At 40.3% G+C, this 15,444-nt stretch overlaps 1 protein-coding gene across 3 annotated transcripts in view; it reads right to left on the bottom strand.

Annotated features, from left to right (window-relative positions):
* LOC121917378 (NADP-dependent malic enzyme-like) overlaps positions 1-15,107 on the bottom strand; it is a 165,998-nt gene extending 150,891 nt beyond the window's left edge. For 2 of the 3 annotated variants that reach the window (XM_042443308.1, XM_042443310.1), the window contains exon 1: positions 14,855-15,105. In XM_042443308.1, the coding sequence (XP_042299242.1) occupies positions 14,855-15,001 (147 nt within the window). In that variant the 5' untranslated portion in view covers positions 15,002-15,105. Of the gene's footprint in view, positions 1-14,854 lie in introns of all 3 variants that reach the window. The other variant, XM_042443309.1, reaches the window with a different exon arrangement.
* Between the last annotated feature and the right edge of the window lie 337 nt (positions 15,108-15,444).

The raw sequence follows: 15,444 nt of genomic DNA, 5'->3' as shown, positions 1-15,444 counted from the left end.
CAATTTCAGGGGAGGGATTAAGTCAGAGGGAAGGCAGAGGGCAGAACATGCCTCCCCTCTCGCATAGAGCTTTTTTTCTCTCTCTATTTTTTGGGAATTTTTATTTTTGACAGACTATGTGAATAGTTCTACAGGTTGATACATTCTGTGTCTGCTGTGCTACATTTCTCTTTCTGCTTGCTGCCGGCATGGCACCTCACTTTGCAAGAGGATTTTTAAAAAATTATTTTTGTGTGTAATATCTGAATACTATAATGCAAATGTTACAAATGTTTCCCTTTCAATTTGGCAAATTGATACAATATGTGAATGCCTTTGCTGCATAGGTAAAGGCATTCTGGGGTCGCAGCCAGAGGGAAAGCAAAGCAAGAGGATGCAGAGATTGCATTCTGGGTGAGGAATTATTATTATTATTATTATTATTATTATTATTATTATTATTATTATTGTAAGAGGATGGCATGAGGGGGAGGCAAGGGCTTCGGAAGTAGCATTGGGCTGGAAAGGAAGGGAAAGCTAGAGGCTGGAAGGCTGCAGAAACCCATGACTTTGGGGGAGTCACACTCTCTCAGCCTCAGGGGAAAGGCAATGGCAAATCTCCTCGGAACCAATCTTGCCAAGAAAAACCTAGGATGGGCTCCTTTTAGGGTTGCCATAATCTGTAATGACCCAAATACACAGAACACACACATACATCTGTTTTTAAATTTGACAAGTTGACAGATTATGCATACACTGCTGCCAGTTTGTTTTTTTTAAAGGTGGGGGAAAGCACCCATTCGGTTGGTCAATGGCTGTAGGATACGTCACCTCTGATGAAAGCAGAAGTGAATTTGATTGACAACAGAAGAGGCTCCATTTTAAACCGGTACCGCAAATGTGAACTTCAGAGGGGTAAATTGCCCCGATTGAGGTAAAGGGTAGTACGAAATTTCCAGGCAGATTCGATCTGGGGGCAACCGGATCTGCTCAATTCTATCCAGGGCAAATGGGCGAGTGGGAATGGGGCCTTTGTTAAGCATTATTCCTAAATCCCTAAATATAACGGAGAATTCACTGTAAATTGCAAGTGAAACCAAGTTTATTTCTGTCCTGACCAAAACCATGGTTAAACATGTTTTTCCTCACCATTCTATCTTCTCAGCTTTCTACATGGGTTATTCAAATAGGCACTTGTGAGATCTCCTTGCACATGCTTTTTGAGTCAATCTGAATTACAGTGTTCCCGTGCATTCTGAGTTATGAATAGGGCTAAAGTAAGAAACCATTTCTAGCAAACCATGACTGTGCATGAAGTCAGCACTGGGCCACAACAAGATTTTATTATTATTATTTGTCTCCATCCCATTTTCTGCTGCGTTTGGAAGTATTGTAAACCCTTCTACAGTACATAACAGATTCAGCACACAGCAATTAGAGGAAGATCAGGGCAAACATGAACTCCTTTTCCAACGTTTTAAAATTAGAGCAGAGATTAACAGACAAATAAGGAACTAACAGAGTATTTCAATCGTGCAGCATTTCTAATTTGGGACAAGGATACTAATTGGATATGTCATTTGTTCTTTGAGATCAGATTAAAACCTTACTTAACAGCATTGTCTCAGTACACCATCTTGTACTAGGACACAAAGTACTGAACAGATATCAAAAGCATCACCAAAAGTTCAACCTCTTACCCAGTAGATCAAACCTTTACATATGTAAGAAGTATATTTTGTTTTATTGGCCAGGCACAAACACCTTTTGAAATTCCTTTAAATTGGCTTATAAAGGCTACAACATAAAGTTGGGTCTAGAAATCTGAAGCTGAATGATGCAGAGTTTTAAGATGTATTTGTGGTATTTGCAATATGATGAACCCCACTGATGGAATGGGTTTTTCAGCAGTCCTGCATAAAAGTCAACACTGCAGAGTGTTGTTCAAAAATGGCATGAAAAAATGTTACTGCCACCTTCCTTTCAAGTGCACATACTATTCTCTGAATTGATTTTAAAGACCTTGGATCCCATCCTGGAAGAAAGGTGGGGTATAAATCAATCAATCAATCAATCTTACTCCTTTCATCAAAAGATGCAAATCATCATCTCTTTCTGTTTTGTTCTCCTTGAAGGAAACAGTCTAGCTCAATTTGAACAGAAAAATCAGAAAAATAAATTTTCCACTTTCCTGCCCTAGGTCTAGAGGTCTGGATGTGAATTCATTTGTCTCAAAATGAGTGCTTAAATTATGGAAGCTAATACTGCTTGAGAACCATGAGTGAAATTCCACCTTAGCAATAAACACTTTAAATGGTTGTGGTTCATAATATTCTCTCAGTTTCTGATCTGTATCTGTAAAACAGGAATAGGGCTGCTGCTATGACGAACAAAACAGTCAAATGAGACCTACAAATCAAAAATAATAATAATGCTGCTTCTAGGCTTGCTCCTACTATGCATTACAAGTTAGTAAAATGTAACAAACACACAATGACTTTCATAGGTAGGAAGAAGTGGAATGTGGGAGTATTCAAAATGACACAAAATTAGATGAGTTGGGGTTACTGTCTGCTAGTTTTGAGAACAACACTAAATATGAAATAATCCTTCTTTGTTCTCATTTGTTTATTGATAGAATTTAAAACAATATTACCAGGGTGGACAGGAATGTGTTCATGTGACTGCAGGCTGACCTACATTTCAGATGGCTGCATCTCAAAACAGCTTTCAGGCTCCTGAAGTGACTCTATTCTTTCTATAATTTTGATACAGCTCTTAGCTGTCACTTAGGTGCTCACTACTGTAAATTATCCCTCCTCTCATTGTTGAGAGGCTGTATTCAAACTGCTATGGTAGAAGGCAGTAGGAAAAGAGGAAGACCACATTACAGGTGGATAGACTGAATGAAAAATCCACAGCCCTGAGTTTGCAAGAGCTGAGCAGGACTGTTGATAACAGAGTGACTTGGAGGTCTCCCATTCATGGGGACACTGCAAGACGAGGTTGACCAGATGGCAGTAAACCAGAAATCTTCAGATAAGCTTATTAAGATCAGAGGGCATACCTATTGGCATGATCCTACTGCCCCATTCCTTCAGTGAAGGAGTACATGCCAACGGCAAAAGGCTACTCACTAAAAGATTCTCTGACCTCTGGGCCTGGCCTTCAGTCTCAGGGCCTGGGTTCTCTTTTTCAGTTCTCAGGGTCAGAGTACTGCCTTGAATAGTGTGTGTTTAGATACTTTTTACTTGGTGTTTTGTTTTATTTTCTGAATTATACACTCTGTGTAACTGTAGCTGATATTTCATGCTTAATGACATCATCAGGGGCTGCCCTTTGTTACATTAAACATTTTAACCTTTCCACTGCCTTCCTATGTGTGGGATCACAAGGGATCTTCCCTAGGTGTCAGATTTTGGACATGAAATCTCAGGCATGTGGTTACTCTAATACTCCTATTCAGACAGTAGATGATGCTGGGGAAAACTGATGACAGTCAAGTCATGGAGTTATTATCTTGCTTGATGAATATTTCTGTGGAAACGAAAATACTTTTTGTGACCTTGAGTTGGCCTAGTAATTTTATTGACATTATTTTGTATTTATAACTACCTTTGCTTTTCATATCGCCTAATTAGAAGTTGAGAAAAAACCACACATTTTTAATCATTAGTCCCTTTAAGAAGTAATTTGTTATATACATTTTCTCTCATTTCAATGGCAGAAGCACCCAGAATTTCAGTTTTGTTACCTACCAGATAGTAAAAAGCAGAAGACCAAAACAAACAAACAAACAAATAAAAACTCAACAATCAAAACCCTGCTTGAGCCATTTCACAGATCAATTATTCATATTATTCTCTTCTTCCAAAAAGCTCAAAGTGTTATACATCCTCAGTGTTGTTACTAGACAATAATTATCCAGAGATTGGGCAATGAGTTTTATGGCACAAAAGGGATTTGGAAGTGGGCTGTCCCAGTTTCAGTCCCACATTTTAGCGATTAAGCCACATTAGAACAGGAAGACTACATCTGACAATAAATCCATGACACACAGGGAACTAACTGGGTCCCATTTTGGGAGAAAGATGGGATAAAAATAAAATAAATTAATTAAATAAATAAATAACTGAAAAGTCAACAAAATATTAATGGATTTTTCATGTTAAACAGCTGAACATCTAGTTTATTTCTCTACACGCTGTAATATATACGTATTTGCAAGAGGTTGACATCCTCTTTATTAGAAACCTATACAACTTAAATTTTGTTATTACTGTAACTGCCTTTGAGTCGCCCCTAATTCATGGCCATCCTGTGGATGAGGCATCTCCAAGCCCGCCCGCCCCAGTCTTCAACTGCTCTGCTTAGGTCCTTAAATTCAGGCCCCTAACTGAGTCTATCCATCTGGCATGTGGTCTTCATCTCTTTCTGTGGCCTTCCATTTCCCCCAGCATTATTGTCTTTTCTAATGAGCCATGTCTTCTCATGTGTGGGCAAGGGACAAGAACCTCAGTTTCATCTCCTTGGCTTCCAGGGAAAGTTCAAGCATGATGTGTTTAAGAACCCATTTGTCTTTTTAGCCATCCATGGTGTCCTTAGCACTCTCGTCCAGCATCACATCTCAAATGTGTTGATTTTCTTCCTATCAGCTTTCTTCATTGTTCAGCTCTCACTCTGTATATGATGAATAGAAATACCATGGCTTGTATGATTCTATCTGTCATGCTCAGCTGGATATCTTTACACTTTAGGATCTTTTCTAGTTCTTTCATAGCTGCCCTCCCTATTCTTAATCTTCTTCTGATTTCCTGACTGCAGTCACTGTTTTTATCAGTGTTTGATCCGAGATATGTCAGCTCTTTAACTATTTCAATTTTCTCATTATCCATGATGAACTTGTGTGGGTCCTCCACAGTCATTATTTTTGTTTGTCTGTTTTATATTTATCAGTAAGCCTGCCTTTGTACTTTCTTCTTTTACCTCCTTTAGTAATTGCTCCAAGTTTATGATGTTTTCCTATAGTAGTATGGTATCATTCGCATATCTTACAACTGTTGACCTTCCTTCCTCCTGTCTTCACTCCTACTTCTGAATCTAACCTTGTTCTTCTTATATTTTCTGTGTATAAGTTGAGTGAACAGGGTGACAGAATGCAGCCTTGCCTGGCCCCTTTGCCAGTTGTTTCTTCATATTCTGTTCTAAGTGTCCTCTTGTCCTAACTACAGTTTCCTTATCAGGACTATCATATGTATGCTCCATAGCTTTTCATGATTTATGTAGTCAAAAGCTTTGCTACAGTCTATAAAGCAAATGCTGATTTTCTTTTAAAATTTCTTGGTTCACCCATTAACCTTCAAATGTTTGCAACGTGGTCCCTAGTGCATCTTAATTTTCTGAACCCTGCTTGTCCCACTGGGATTTCTGTCTCCATATATGATTGGAATCTGTGCTCCAGAAATCTGAGTGTGATTTTATTGGCATGGGAAAATAATGCCATAGTCCTATAGTTGCTGCAGTCCTTTAATTCTCCTTTTTGTGGATTGGGATGTACATTGATTGTTACAAATCTGTTGGCCACTGTTTTGTTTTCCATATATGTTGGCATAGTTTGGTTCTCATTAGAGTTGATTCTGTCTGTGTGGATTGTAGAAATTCTACTGTAATATCATCTGTTTCTGGTGATTTATTCTTCCCAATATCTGTTATTGCAGCTACCCCCCCCCCCACACACACACACTCTTCAGGATTGGGGTTCATCTTTGTATGGTTCTCCCTTACATGTGTCATTGATTCCCCTCCCCTTTCATATAGCTCTTCTGTGCATTTCTTCCATTGTCTTTTTATTTCTTCTTGACCTTGTAGTACTGAAATAAAATTGAATGATACAATCAACAGGATACAGACATTTTTACTGTTGCTTTTTGGCTGAAGCTAAACTTTTAAATCTTGTTACTTCATGTCAGCTCACAAAGTGCCAGGATTTCTCATTGCTTTTCTCTTGGACCTTTCTTTGAAAACATACTGCTACAATGAACATCCACATGAAAAAAATAAACGTTGTCAACCTATTCAGAAATGGCATTGCACTTATTTTTGACTATAAGCCACTTTCATCTACACTAAAGAGCACTAGAAGACTGACAAATTGATATTTTATAAAATAAACATTTCTAATTAGATTAAACTATTCTAATTCACTTATTTATATACCACCATCAATGTGCATGGCACTTCACAGGATCAAAAAAATAAAAGAGACAATGTCAGAGGGTGGAGGAGGGGGAACAGTCGGGTTGGGGTCCCGCCCTGAACGAAGACACTCTGAAGGACCCAGAGGGAGCCTTGGACCAGGAAGAGGTCCCGGTCGGTGATGAACCAGCTGCGCCGAGGGCAGGGGCAGAGGGCGGGGCGGAGGCCCAGGATAGAAAAGGGGAAGGAGGAGAGGAGAAAGGGGAGGAGGAGAGAGGAGCGTCGGGATTTGTGTGGCGGCCGGAGGATACAGGATACGAAGGAGAGATAGAGGCTAGGGTGAGTGAGGCTTTAGCCGCCGAGTTTAACCGGCTACACTTTAGGGGCCCCAGGTTTGGCCCAGGAAGGCGGCTGGAGGGACGTCCCTTGCCCGAGAGGTGTTGGCCTGCTCACCCTACTGGGAACGACCCTGAGCCCTATCAAGCTCGGCCAGTGTTACACCCGGGGCCCAGGTTGTTGTGGGATATTCGGGGAAGGTGCTGGCCCTTGGGAAGGAGAGGTTCTCCCACTCCACGACAAGAAGCCACAGCGGACGGAGAGGACGGCGGCACCGAAGAGATTTAGGCCACGTGGCCTTACCCGGACTTTGGGTGTGTTTGGAGGACTTTCAGTTTCTAATTCAAAGGCTTGGTGAGGAGAACCAGTCCAAGTTTGATGTTCAGTTGATTCCCCATTATTAAAAGTTACTTGCAGCATACTTTCTGTTTCGCCTGTGAATCATGGAACCCATGGGCCCACCTCCTCCCCCTCTCGATGGGACTCGGGGCCCGGCAACAAACAATTAGCCTTTAAATGTATGCATTCCAATTTTTTAAAGGAAGGAGTAATACAGATATAAAAACGGTTCAATACAAACTGTAAAACAAGCTATCAAAACACAAATGTAAAAGCCAATGGAATGCAACACAATTTTTTGTACTTGTTTCTTTTTTTAAACATATCCCGCCTTTCCACTATCAAAGGGTTCTAAAAATTGGTAGGAAACATTTGCTCAAAATAATTGGCTTTCAATATTTTTAATTCTTTGGGAAATTTCAGAAGGCTTTATATGCTCTACAGGATTGCTCTGATTTTAACATGTTCCAGGTGCCTGCTTGCCTTGCATGGACTGACAGAATGGGTTGGATTGGGAGATTTAAAGAGTCACACTGTTGGAATAGATTCAATTGCTCTCAAGTGCCATCCCGTTTAGCAATATAAAAATCAACCGTGCTGACAGTAGGTGATTTTAATCGGCCAGTCATAATAAAATTTAGAAAAATGTTAGGACTGAGGAAGCAGGCAAATAAAAAATCCAAAAAAGTCCCTCACACATAAGCAGAATTCTTAAGAAAGAGGCAAAAAGGAACCAGGATAATCTGGCTCCTGGCAGCATTGCTTGGGTCCTGTAGTGGCAAGCAGGCTGTGCAGTCATCATGGTCTCAGACAGCTCCTTCCCACCCGTCTGCTCTTGACCCCTTGATACAGAAATAGCAATACAGACCTATCTTAGTGTGATGTTGTAAAATACTAAATAGAGGATTATAATTTTAAGAATGTAGTCCATGACAATACTGGCCAATGGTAAGGGAACAAAAATTCACTTGTACAATCATCATTAAGTGTCATCATATGACACACAGCATGTAAACAAACATCACCATGTGGGGCTGGAAAACTGTCATGAACAGCTTTGGAAAGAGTACAGTCCTATCCAGACCAGCACCAGATTATGGCAGCTAGAAGGAGCACCTTTACCCTCTGTTGGTTGCCACTTTGCAGTGGCAGCATAACAAAACAGTGAACGCCGTCAGAAAGGCCACAGCTACTGGCAGTTCTTAGAAAAGGAAAATCAAGCATATTTCAGGTGGTTCAACTCTCTGCTTGTAACTAAGACTTTTATGAAGAAGGACAGAAATCAGTATTAGTACAGTGTAGGTCAGTTTTAGGCTGCATGCATAATGCAGAAATAATCCAGGTTGACACCACTTTAACTGCCATGGCTCAATGCAATGGAATTCTGGGAACTGTAGTTTTGTGAGACATTTAGCCTTCTCTGCCAGAGACTTCTGGTGCCACAACAAACTACAGTACCCAGAATTCAATAGCATTAAGCCGCAGCAGTTAAAATGGTGTCAAGATGGATTATTTCTGCAGTGTGGATGCAGCCTTAGTTCAAGTGGGAAAAATTATTTAATAAGGTTATTAAAATTATTTAAGATATTCAAACAGATGTATATCCCAAAGATTACGGTACCCATAAGTCTAAAGAGTCACTCAATATCAGAACATATGCAACCGTACTTATTAAAACACATGCTGGGAATATGAAGTCGAAGGCTTTCTTGGCTGGCATCCATAGTTTTTTGTAGGTTTTTCGGGCTATGTGGTCATGCTCTAGAAGAGTTTCTTCCTGACGTTTCACCAGCATCTGTGGCTGGCATCTTCAGAGAAAGTCAGATGCTGGCGAAACGTTAGGAAGGAACTCTTCTAGAGCATGACCACATAGCCTGAAAAACCTACAAAAAACTATGCTGGGAATATTTAGGTATACTAATTAACAATTTGTAAGCCGCTCTGATAGCCTTTTGGCTGAAGAACAGGGTATAAATTATTATTATTATTATTATTATTATTATTATTATTATTATTATTACAGCTCACAGCTGTAGTAGAGAAAACAAAAGCAGGCTAAACTAACAATTGAAACAAAGGACTAAAGCTGTATTTCAAAGTGAAATATATATTTTTACTACATTCAGAAAAATGGCTGAGAGACTATGTGGTAATATGGCTGTTTGTTGGGGTGGGTATTTTTCTTCCCTTCACACATTCATTAGAAGAAATTAAAATACATAGACTATCCCATATCATAACTGTTTTCTTTGTGGTATTTCTCTCCAAAGAAGGATGAGCATTGTCAACCAATTTTCAACACACACAGAAAATATGTAGCATATATATTACCACTCCCAAGAAAAACAGAAGCAACAGTACCAGTCTAACAATATTTTATTAAATGGGTACAACTCTGATTTCTTATTAATGTCACAGTGAGAACTTACTGATGGTCAGACTTCTGACATGTCTGAAGAAATGCTTAGTGAATACATGTAAAGTTAGGTTACCAAATAGTTATTTTGCAAAGAAGTTAAGGAGATTAGGTCCCACTCTAAAATAGTTGAGTTTACATGTTGACAATCTGTCTAGACCTGGGATTTTTTTAAAAAAAAGTCTTGGCCACACTTCCCCTTCAAGTTCAACCACGGCCTGAAAAGTTACCTTTAGGTGAATGTAAATTCACACAAGTGACATCTTAAAATGTGTGCTACTAACAGAAGTAGCTGTCCTTCTGATTTTTCATGTGCACCCTCTATAATGTATGGGCACCTGAATCTTCCATCTTCTTTTTTAAAGGTTGGTGCAATCTTGAAGACAAAACCTAGAGAGTTAGATTACTTTCTCCTTATTCTCAACCTGCTATCAAGCATGATCAAAGAAAAACAGAACTTAGAAGAGGCAGCCCATTGATATATATTAAGATTTTAAGATTAAAAAGCAAGCAAATGATCTAGTCCTCAAATTCAGGTACAGATAATTTTATTAAGGACATGTATTAAGGACCTGAGTCTGCAAGACCTGAGCAGGGCTGTTGATGATAGGGTGACTGGGAGGTCTCTCATTCATAGGGTTGCCATAAATTGAAATTGACTTAACAGCAGTTAACAACAGATATGCAATCAACTACTGTGTGGGGGAAATATCTAAAAGAGAGTTTCTAATCTCCCTGAAGATTAGGTACACACATTCACAAGTCCGTGTAATTCATATCTCTATTGGAAAGCTTGGGATTTTCATGGGTGGATGGATGGATGATAACTTCCACAATTTCCCCAGCCAACTCTTATTTCTTGTTTGGGAAATGCATGCATCCACTGCTCCATCTTTATTAGGTGTTATTATGGTCAATCTGCACTGAATTGCCTGTTTGTACTCTCACTGGTTAATATTTATGCTGGCTCCAGATATTATAGCATACTGGGAAAAGTTGTTGTTCAGAATTCAACTATGGATTTACTTTGCCACCAGATTGGCACACATTAAAGCTTACTCTTTTTTTTTTTTTTACAAAAAGGACACAAATTACCAAAAAGCTCCTACTTTAGGAGCTACTGACTTTCCAGATGGAACAATCTTTCCAGATCCTCGATCCCTTTTTTGGGCTATATAATTCATAGGATTTTTGATGAGGGGACAGGGGATAAATTGGGCCAGTTAAACAGCTATAGGTTTGCAGAGTTGATATTCAGTCCATACAATAACTGTTCTCACAAAACTACATTAAACTACGACAGTCATCCCCCTTCTGATTTGCGGGGGATCCATTCCTGACCCCTCAAATTGGAAAAATTGCAAATATTGGAGCCCCATTGTTTTTAATGGCCATGCACTCCCATGGGCGCGTGAACATTTTGTCCCTCCTGGCTTCCCATCCACAGAAATTCAAAACCATGAATGGGAAGTCAGCGAATCTGGAGGAACAACTGTATAGTTTAGCAGCACAATGCCAGTTCCCCTCTAATAATGGAAAGACAGAAATGTGTTGGTTTAATAATATTTGTATTTATATCATAATAAACCCACTCCATATGGGAATTGTTATAATGGAATACAACCTTTACAAGGATTAACATGTGAAAATCAGTTAACAGGAGGAAGGGACATACCTTTACACTGGATATGTCATATGATATAAAAATGTCATATCATATAAAAACACTCATAAGTTAAAATAATAACTACTAAATGCTATCTTATCGGATTTCCAGTGCTTGTTCAGCAAAACGTCCTAAGATATCATATTACTACCTCCCACTTTCAAGAGGCTGCCAAAGTTCACGACAGTTTTAGAATCATTATCTCATTTCTTTCACTCTTATCATTGTCTACTGATGACTAGCCTTTTCAACTCAAAACAGTTTTAAGGCTTTATCACACAAACCACAGTTTTGGCATATTCATCAGGACTGCTGTTTGCATTCTTATTTACATGATACAGATCCAGAATGCACAAACTGTTCCCTCCAGATGTTGCTGAACTGCAAGTCCCATCTGCCACAGTCACCCTGCCCAATGGGAAGGAATGATAGGAGTTGCAGTCCAACAATTCTTGAGTCCAGCGACATCTGCAGTGCTGCACTTTGCCCACCCCAATCTAGACATGTATTCTTTTATTCCCTAACTAACAGAAGAGGCAAGTAAAATAAATCCTTATTTTAGATTAGGTGGGTGTCTAACAAAATTGATTTGCTTGTTGAAATTTTTTGAGATGTGTCAAACAATTTCTACAAATAAAAATAAAAGAAAATCTGCCCCGCTTTCTTCTACCCTGGCAAAGGAAATTTGCAGAAGTACAAGCAATTAGTTGGGTAAAGCCTAACTTGTTTAAACTATCTATCCTTTTAATTTCTTTTTAATTTTGAAATCATATGACATAACGCTTTTTAAAAGTGGATGTCGATTTCTGGGGAGACTTTCCTTAAAAGACATAGTGATCCCACTGGCCATCTTGTTACACACTTTTCAACTTCAGAAACTCTCTTTCATGGCTCAACTGATCTTCAAGGTATAAACACTACCAAACTGTTATATCACTTATGTCTGTAGGAAAGCTGATGAAGATAAAAAAAAAAATCCCCAACAACCATTGATAGTTAAGGGATGGAAATGCTGAGAACTGATAGTTAACAATTTACAAAATTGTAATGAAAAGATGTGTACATGTATTTGTGAGAATATGGTTGTCCTTGCAAAGGTATTTCAGCCTAACAATGGATTTTTGAAAGATATTTGAAGAGGTATATTCTTCCTTTACTCAGCCTTCTGCAGCCCATGTGCTGCTACCTACCTTTTCTTAACTGTTGTTGTTGTTGTTGTTGTGTGACTTCAAACCTTTTTCAACTTATGACAACCCTAAGGTGACCGTATCATGGGTTTTTCTTGGCAAATTTTGGCAAGATTTATTCAGAGGAAGCTTGCCTCTGCCTTCTCTGAGGCTGAGAGTGCGTGACTTCCACTGAAGCTGAAAGAATGTGTGGATTTCCACCAACTGACCAGGGATTTGAACCCTGTCTCCAGAGTCATAGTCCAGTGCTCAAAGCACTGCATCACACTGGCTCTTCTAAAGTATTAATATCCTACATCAGATTGTTCTAAGTGTTTTATTAGTGTTAGATAACTCCAGCATAACAATGACACTGCTTTTTACTTCCTATATCTTTTATATAATCCTTTCTCTTTGTATTTTGTTCAGTTTAGAGCTTACTTTCCAAGTATGACTATTCATATCCAATAGGCTGATGAAACCAAGACCACTCTAAAGAAAGGCTGCTTGGAAGGGAAACAGATTATGGAAAAACAAGACTGCGCTTTAAACAAACACCCCATTAAATACTCTGCTGTCTGCCCTGGCTCTGGGAAGACGGTGACACCACTTGATCACAGAGGATGCAATCACCAATCATACTGAAAAAATCAAATTGCTAGAAGCAAGTCACGTTGTGACCAGTGGCTCTAAGAGAGCAGGCTGGGTGGGTTCATGCAGGGTAAGTACTGCTCAAGATTGACACCTCTGTCCCGTCTGGGATTGCAAATTTCTGAACTGGCCCCTGTTCCCATCCCTTTGACTACAATTAGCTCTGCTACAACTAGCCCTGGATGCACTTATGCCAAGAAGAGCTTTGCCTGATAATTGCAGCATTATCAGATCTCTGCTAAACAGCCACAACAGCAGGCTGGACCAGCTGACTTGTGAGCATTTGGCAACCCTATTTATGTGTGTGTGTGTGTGTGTGTGTGTTTACATGTATGTATATGTGCATGTAGATGCCTGCATACGTATGCATGTGTGCATACAAACACACACACACATATACATATATACATTATACACAGAGCCAAGGTGGTGTAGTGTTTTGAGCATTGGACTCTGATTTTGGAGAGCAGGGTTTGAATCCCTGCTCAGCCATGAAAACACACTGTGCAACCTTGGGCAATGCACAGTCTCTCAGCATCAGAGGATGGCAGTGTCAAACCCCCTCTGAAGAAACTTGACAAGAAAACCCTGTGATAGGGTGCACCTTAGGGTCGCCATAAGTCAGAAATGATTTGAAGGCACACAACAACAACAGATATCACCATACAAACACACACATACATCATTCTGTGTTTCACATACATTTCCTCCTGCAATCTGTAAGTTTAAAGGGTAGAGAGAGAAGCTGTAAGATAAAAGAAGACACTTCTTCCAAATACGATCAACTTGGGACTCCCAGAGAAAGAAGAAACATGTGAGGCCTTTTTGGTTTGTGTGCAGATTTCATGTTGTTGTTGTTGTTGTTGTTGTTGTTGTTGTTTTTCCCTCCCACCTTCCTCCCCAACAGCTGACAGCAAAGGAGAGCTGGGACAGAGCCAAGTTGGAAAATGCCAACCGGCTCAGTTACAGAGAGAGAAACTGTGAGCATGGAACATGATTATTATTATTATTATTAAAAAGGAAAGGAAATTGTGTGGGAGAGGACCTCAGCATGAGGCAGATCCTCTTACACATCCACTCGCCTTGGAAAGCCATCCTAACTGAAGTGAATGAGGCATGGTGAGGGGTGTGTGTATCTGTGTGTATACATACATGTGTGTGAGTATATACATACATGTATATGTGTGTGTATGTCTGTGTATATGTATATGTGTATGTGCATGCATGCATGCATATCTATGTGTGTTTAGGTATGTATGTTGTTGTGTGCCTTTAAGTTGTTTCCAACTTATGGTGACCCTAAGGTGAACCAGAGGGGTTTTTGTGACCCTAAGGCAACCTTAAGGTGAACTAGAGGGGGGTTGCCACTGCCTTCCCCTGAGGCTGAGAGACTGTGACTTGCCCAAGGTCACCCAATGGGTTTTCATGGCTGAGCTAGGATTTGAACCCTGGTCACAGCCCAACACTCAAACCAGTATGCCACACTGGCTTGCATGTATTTATGTATGTGTGTGTGTGTGTGTGTGTATGCATATATGTATGTATATATGTGTGTGTTTGTATATGTATGTATGTGTGTATATATAAGCATATGTATATATGTGTGTGTACATATATGTTTGCATATGTGTATGTGTAAGCACATATGTGCATATATATGTCTGTATGTATATATATGTGTGTATATATGTGTATGTGTGTACATTATGTTTATATATGTGTATGAATGTATGTATGTATATGTGTGTATATATATATATGCATGCATGTATATATGTGTGTGTATTTATATGTGTATATGTGTATTTGTGTCTGTGTGTGTGTTCAGATTTGTGCATGTATGTATATGTTTATATGTGTGTGTGCATTTGTGTGTGTATATATATGTGTGTGTGTGCGTGTGCTTAGATTTGTGCATGTGTGTGTGTGTGTGTGTATATATATATATATATATATATATATATATATATGCATGCTTGTCTGTCTGTCTGTCAACAGTATCTCCATGTCCATCCCGCCTTGGCTTCTTCCCTCAGGAGCCCCCTCTCTCGCCCTCCCTCCCCCCTGGCCCTCTCTCTCTTTCCTTTCCTGGGGCAGCAGGAGTACCTTGTTGAGGGCGGGGTATCGGAGGACGTCGTAGCCCCTCTTGGTGGTGAAGGCGGGGCTGCGAGGAGGAGGGCTGGCCTCCTTGCTCTGGAAGGGGCTCATGCGCTTCAGGGCCATGGAGGGGGAGGCAGCGAAGGCGCCTTCCATCGCGGACGGGGAAGGCAGGCAGGCAGACAGGCAGGCAGGCAGTTGGTTGGTTGGTTGGCCGGCCGTTGAGACTGAGAGAGTCTTCCTCTTGTGGCCGTTGCACAGCCCTCTCCTCTTCTGACTGAGGAGGAGGAGGAAGGAAGGAAGGAAGGAAGGGCTGAGGAGGAGGAGGAGGAGAAGCCGCCTCCCAGAAGGGGTCAGCGGGCCAAGGAGAGAGGGCCAGGAATGAGTCATCATCGTCCCACACAAAAGCACAAACACACACGGATACACAAAGCGTTTCTCCTCCACTGTCCCAACGAAACACTCATAGCGCCCCCTTATTTTACCACTGGCATCCTTCCTGAGTGAAGACTAGGGAGGGCTCCTAGTCCTGGCCCTTGTCAGGAGCAACACCTGTTGAAACCCCCTCAGCCCTTACAGGGGCCATGCTTTTTACCTCA

The sequence above is a fragment of the Sceloporus undulatus genome, unplaced genomic scaffold (assembly GCF_019175285.1).
Source record: "Sceloporus undulatus isolate JIND9_A2432 ecotype Alabama unplaced genomic scaffold, SceUnd_v1.1 scaffold_16, whole genome shotgun sequence".
NCBI lineage: Eukaryota > Metazoa > Chordata > Lepidosauria > Squamata > Phrynosomatidae > Sceloporus > Sceloporus undulatus.
Note: the sequence above shows the minus strand (reverse complement) of the source record. Positions and strands in the feature narration are given on the sequence as shown.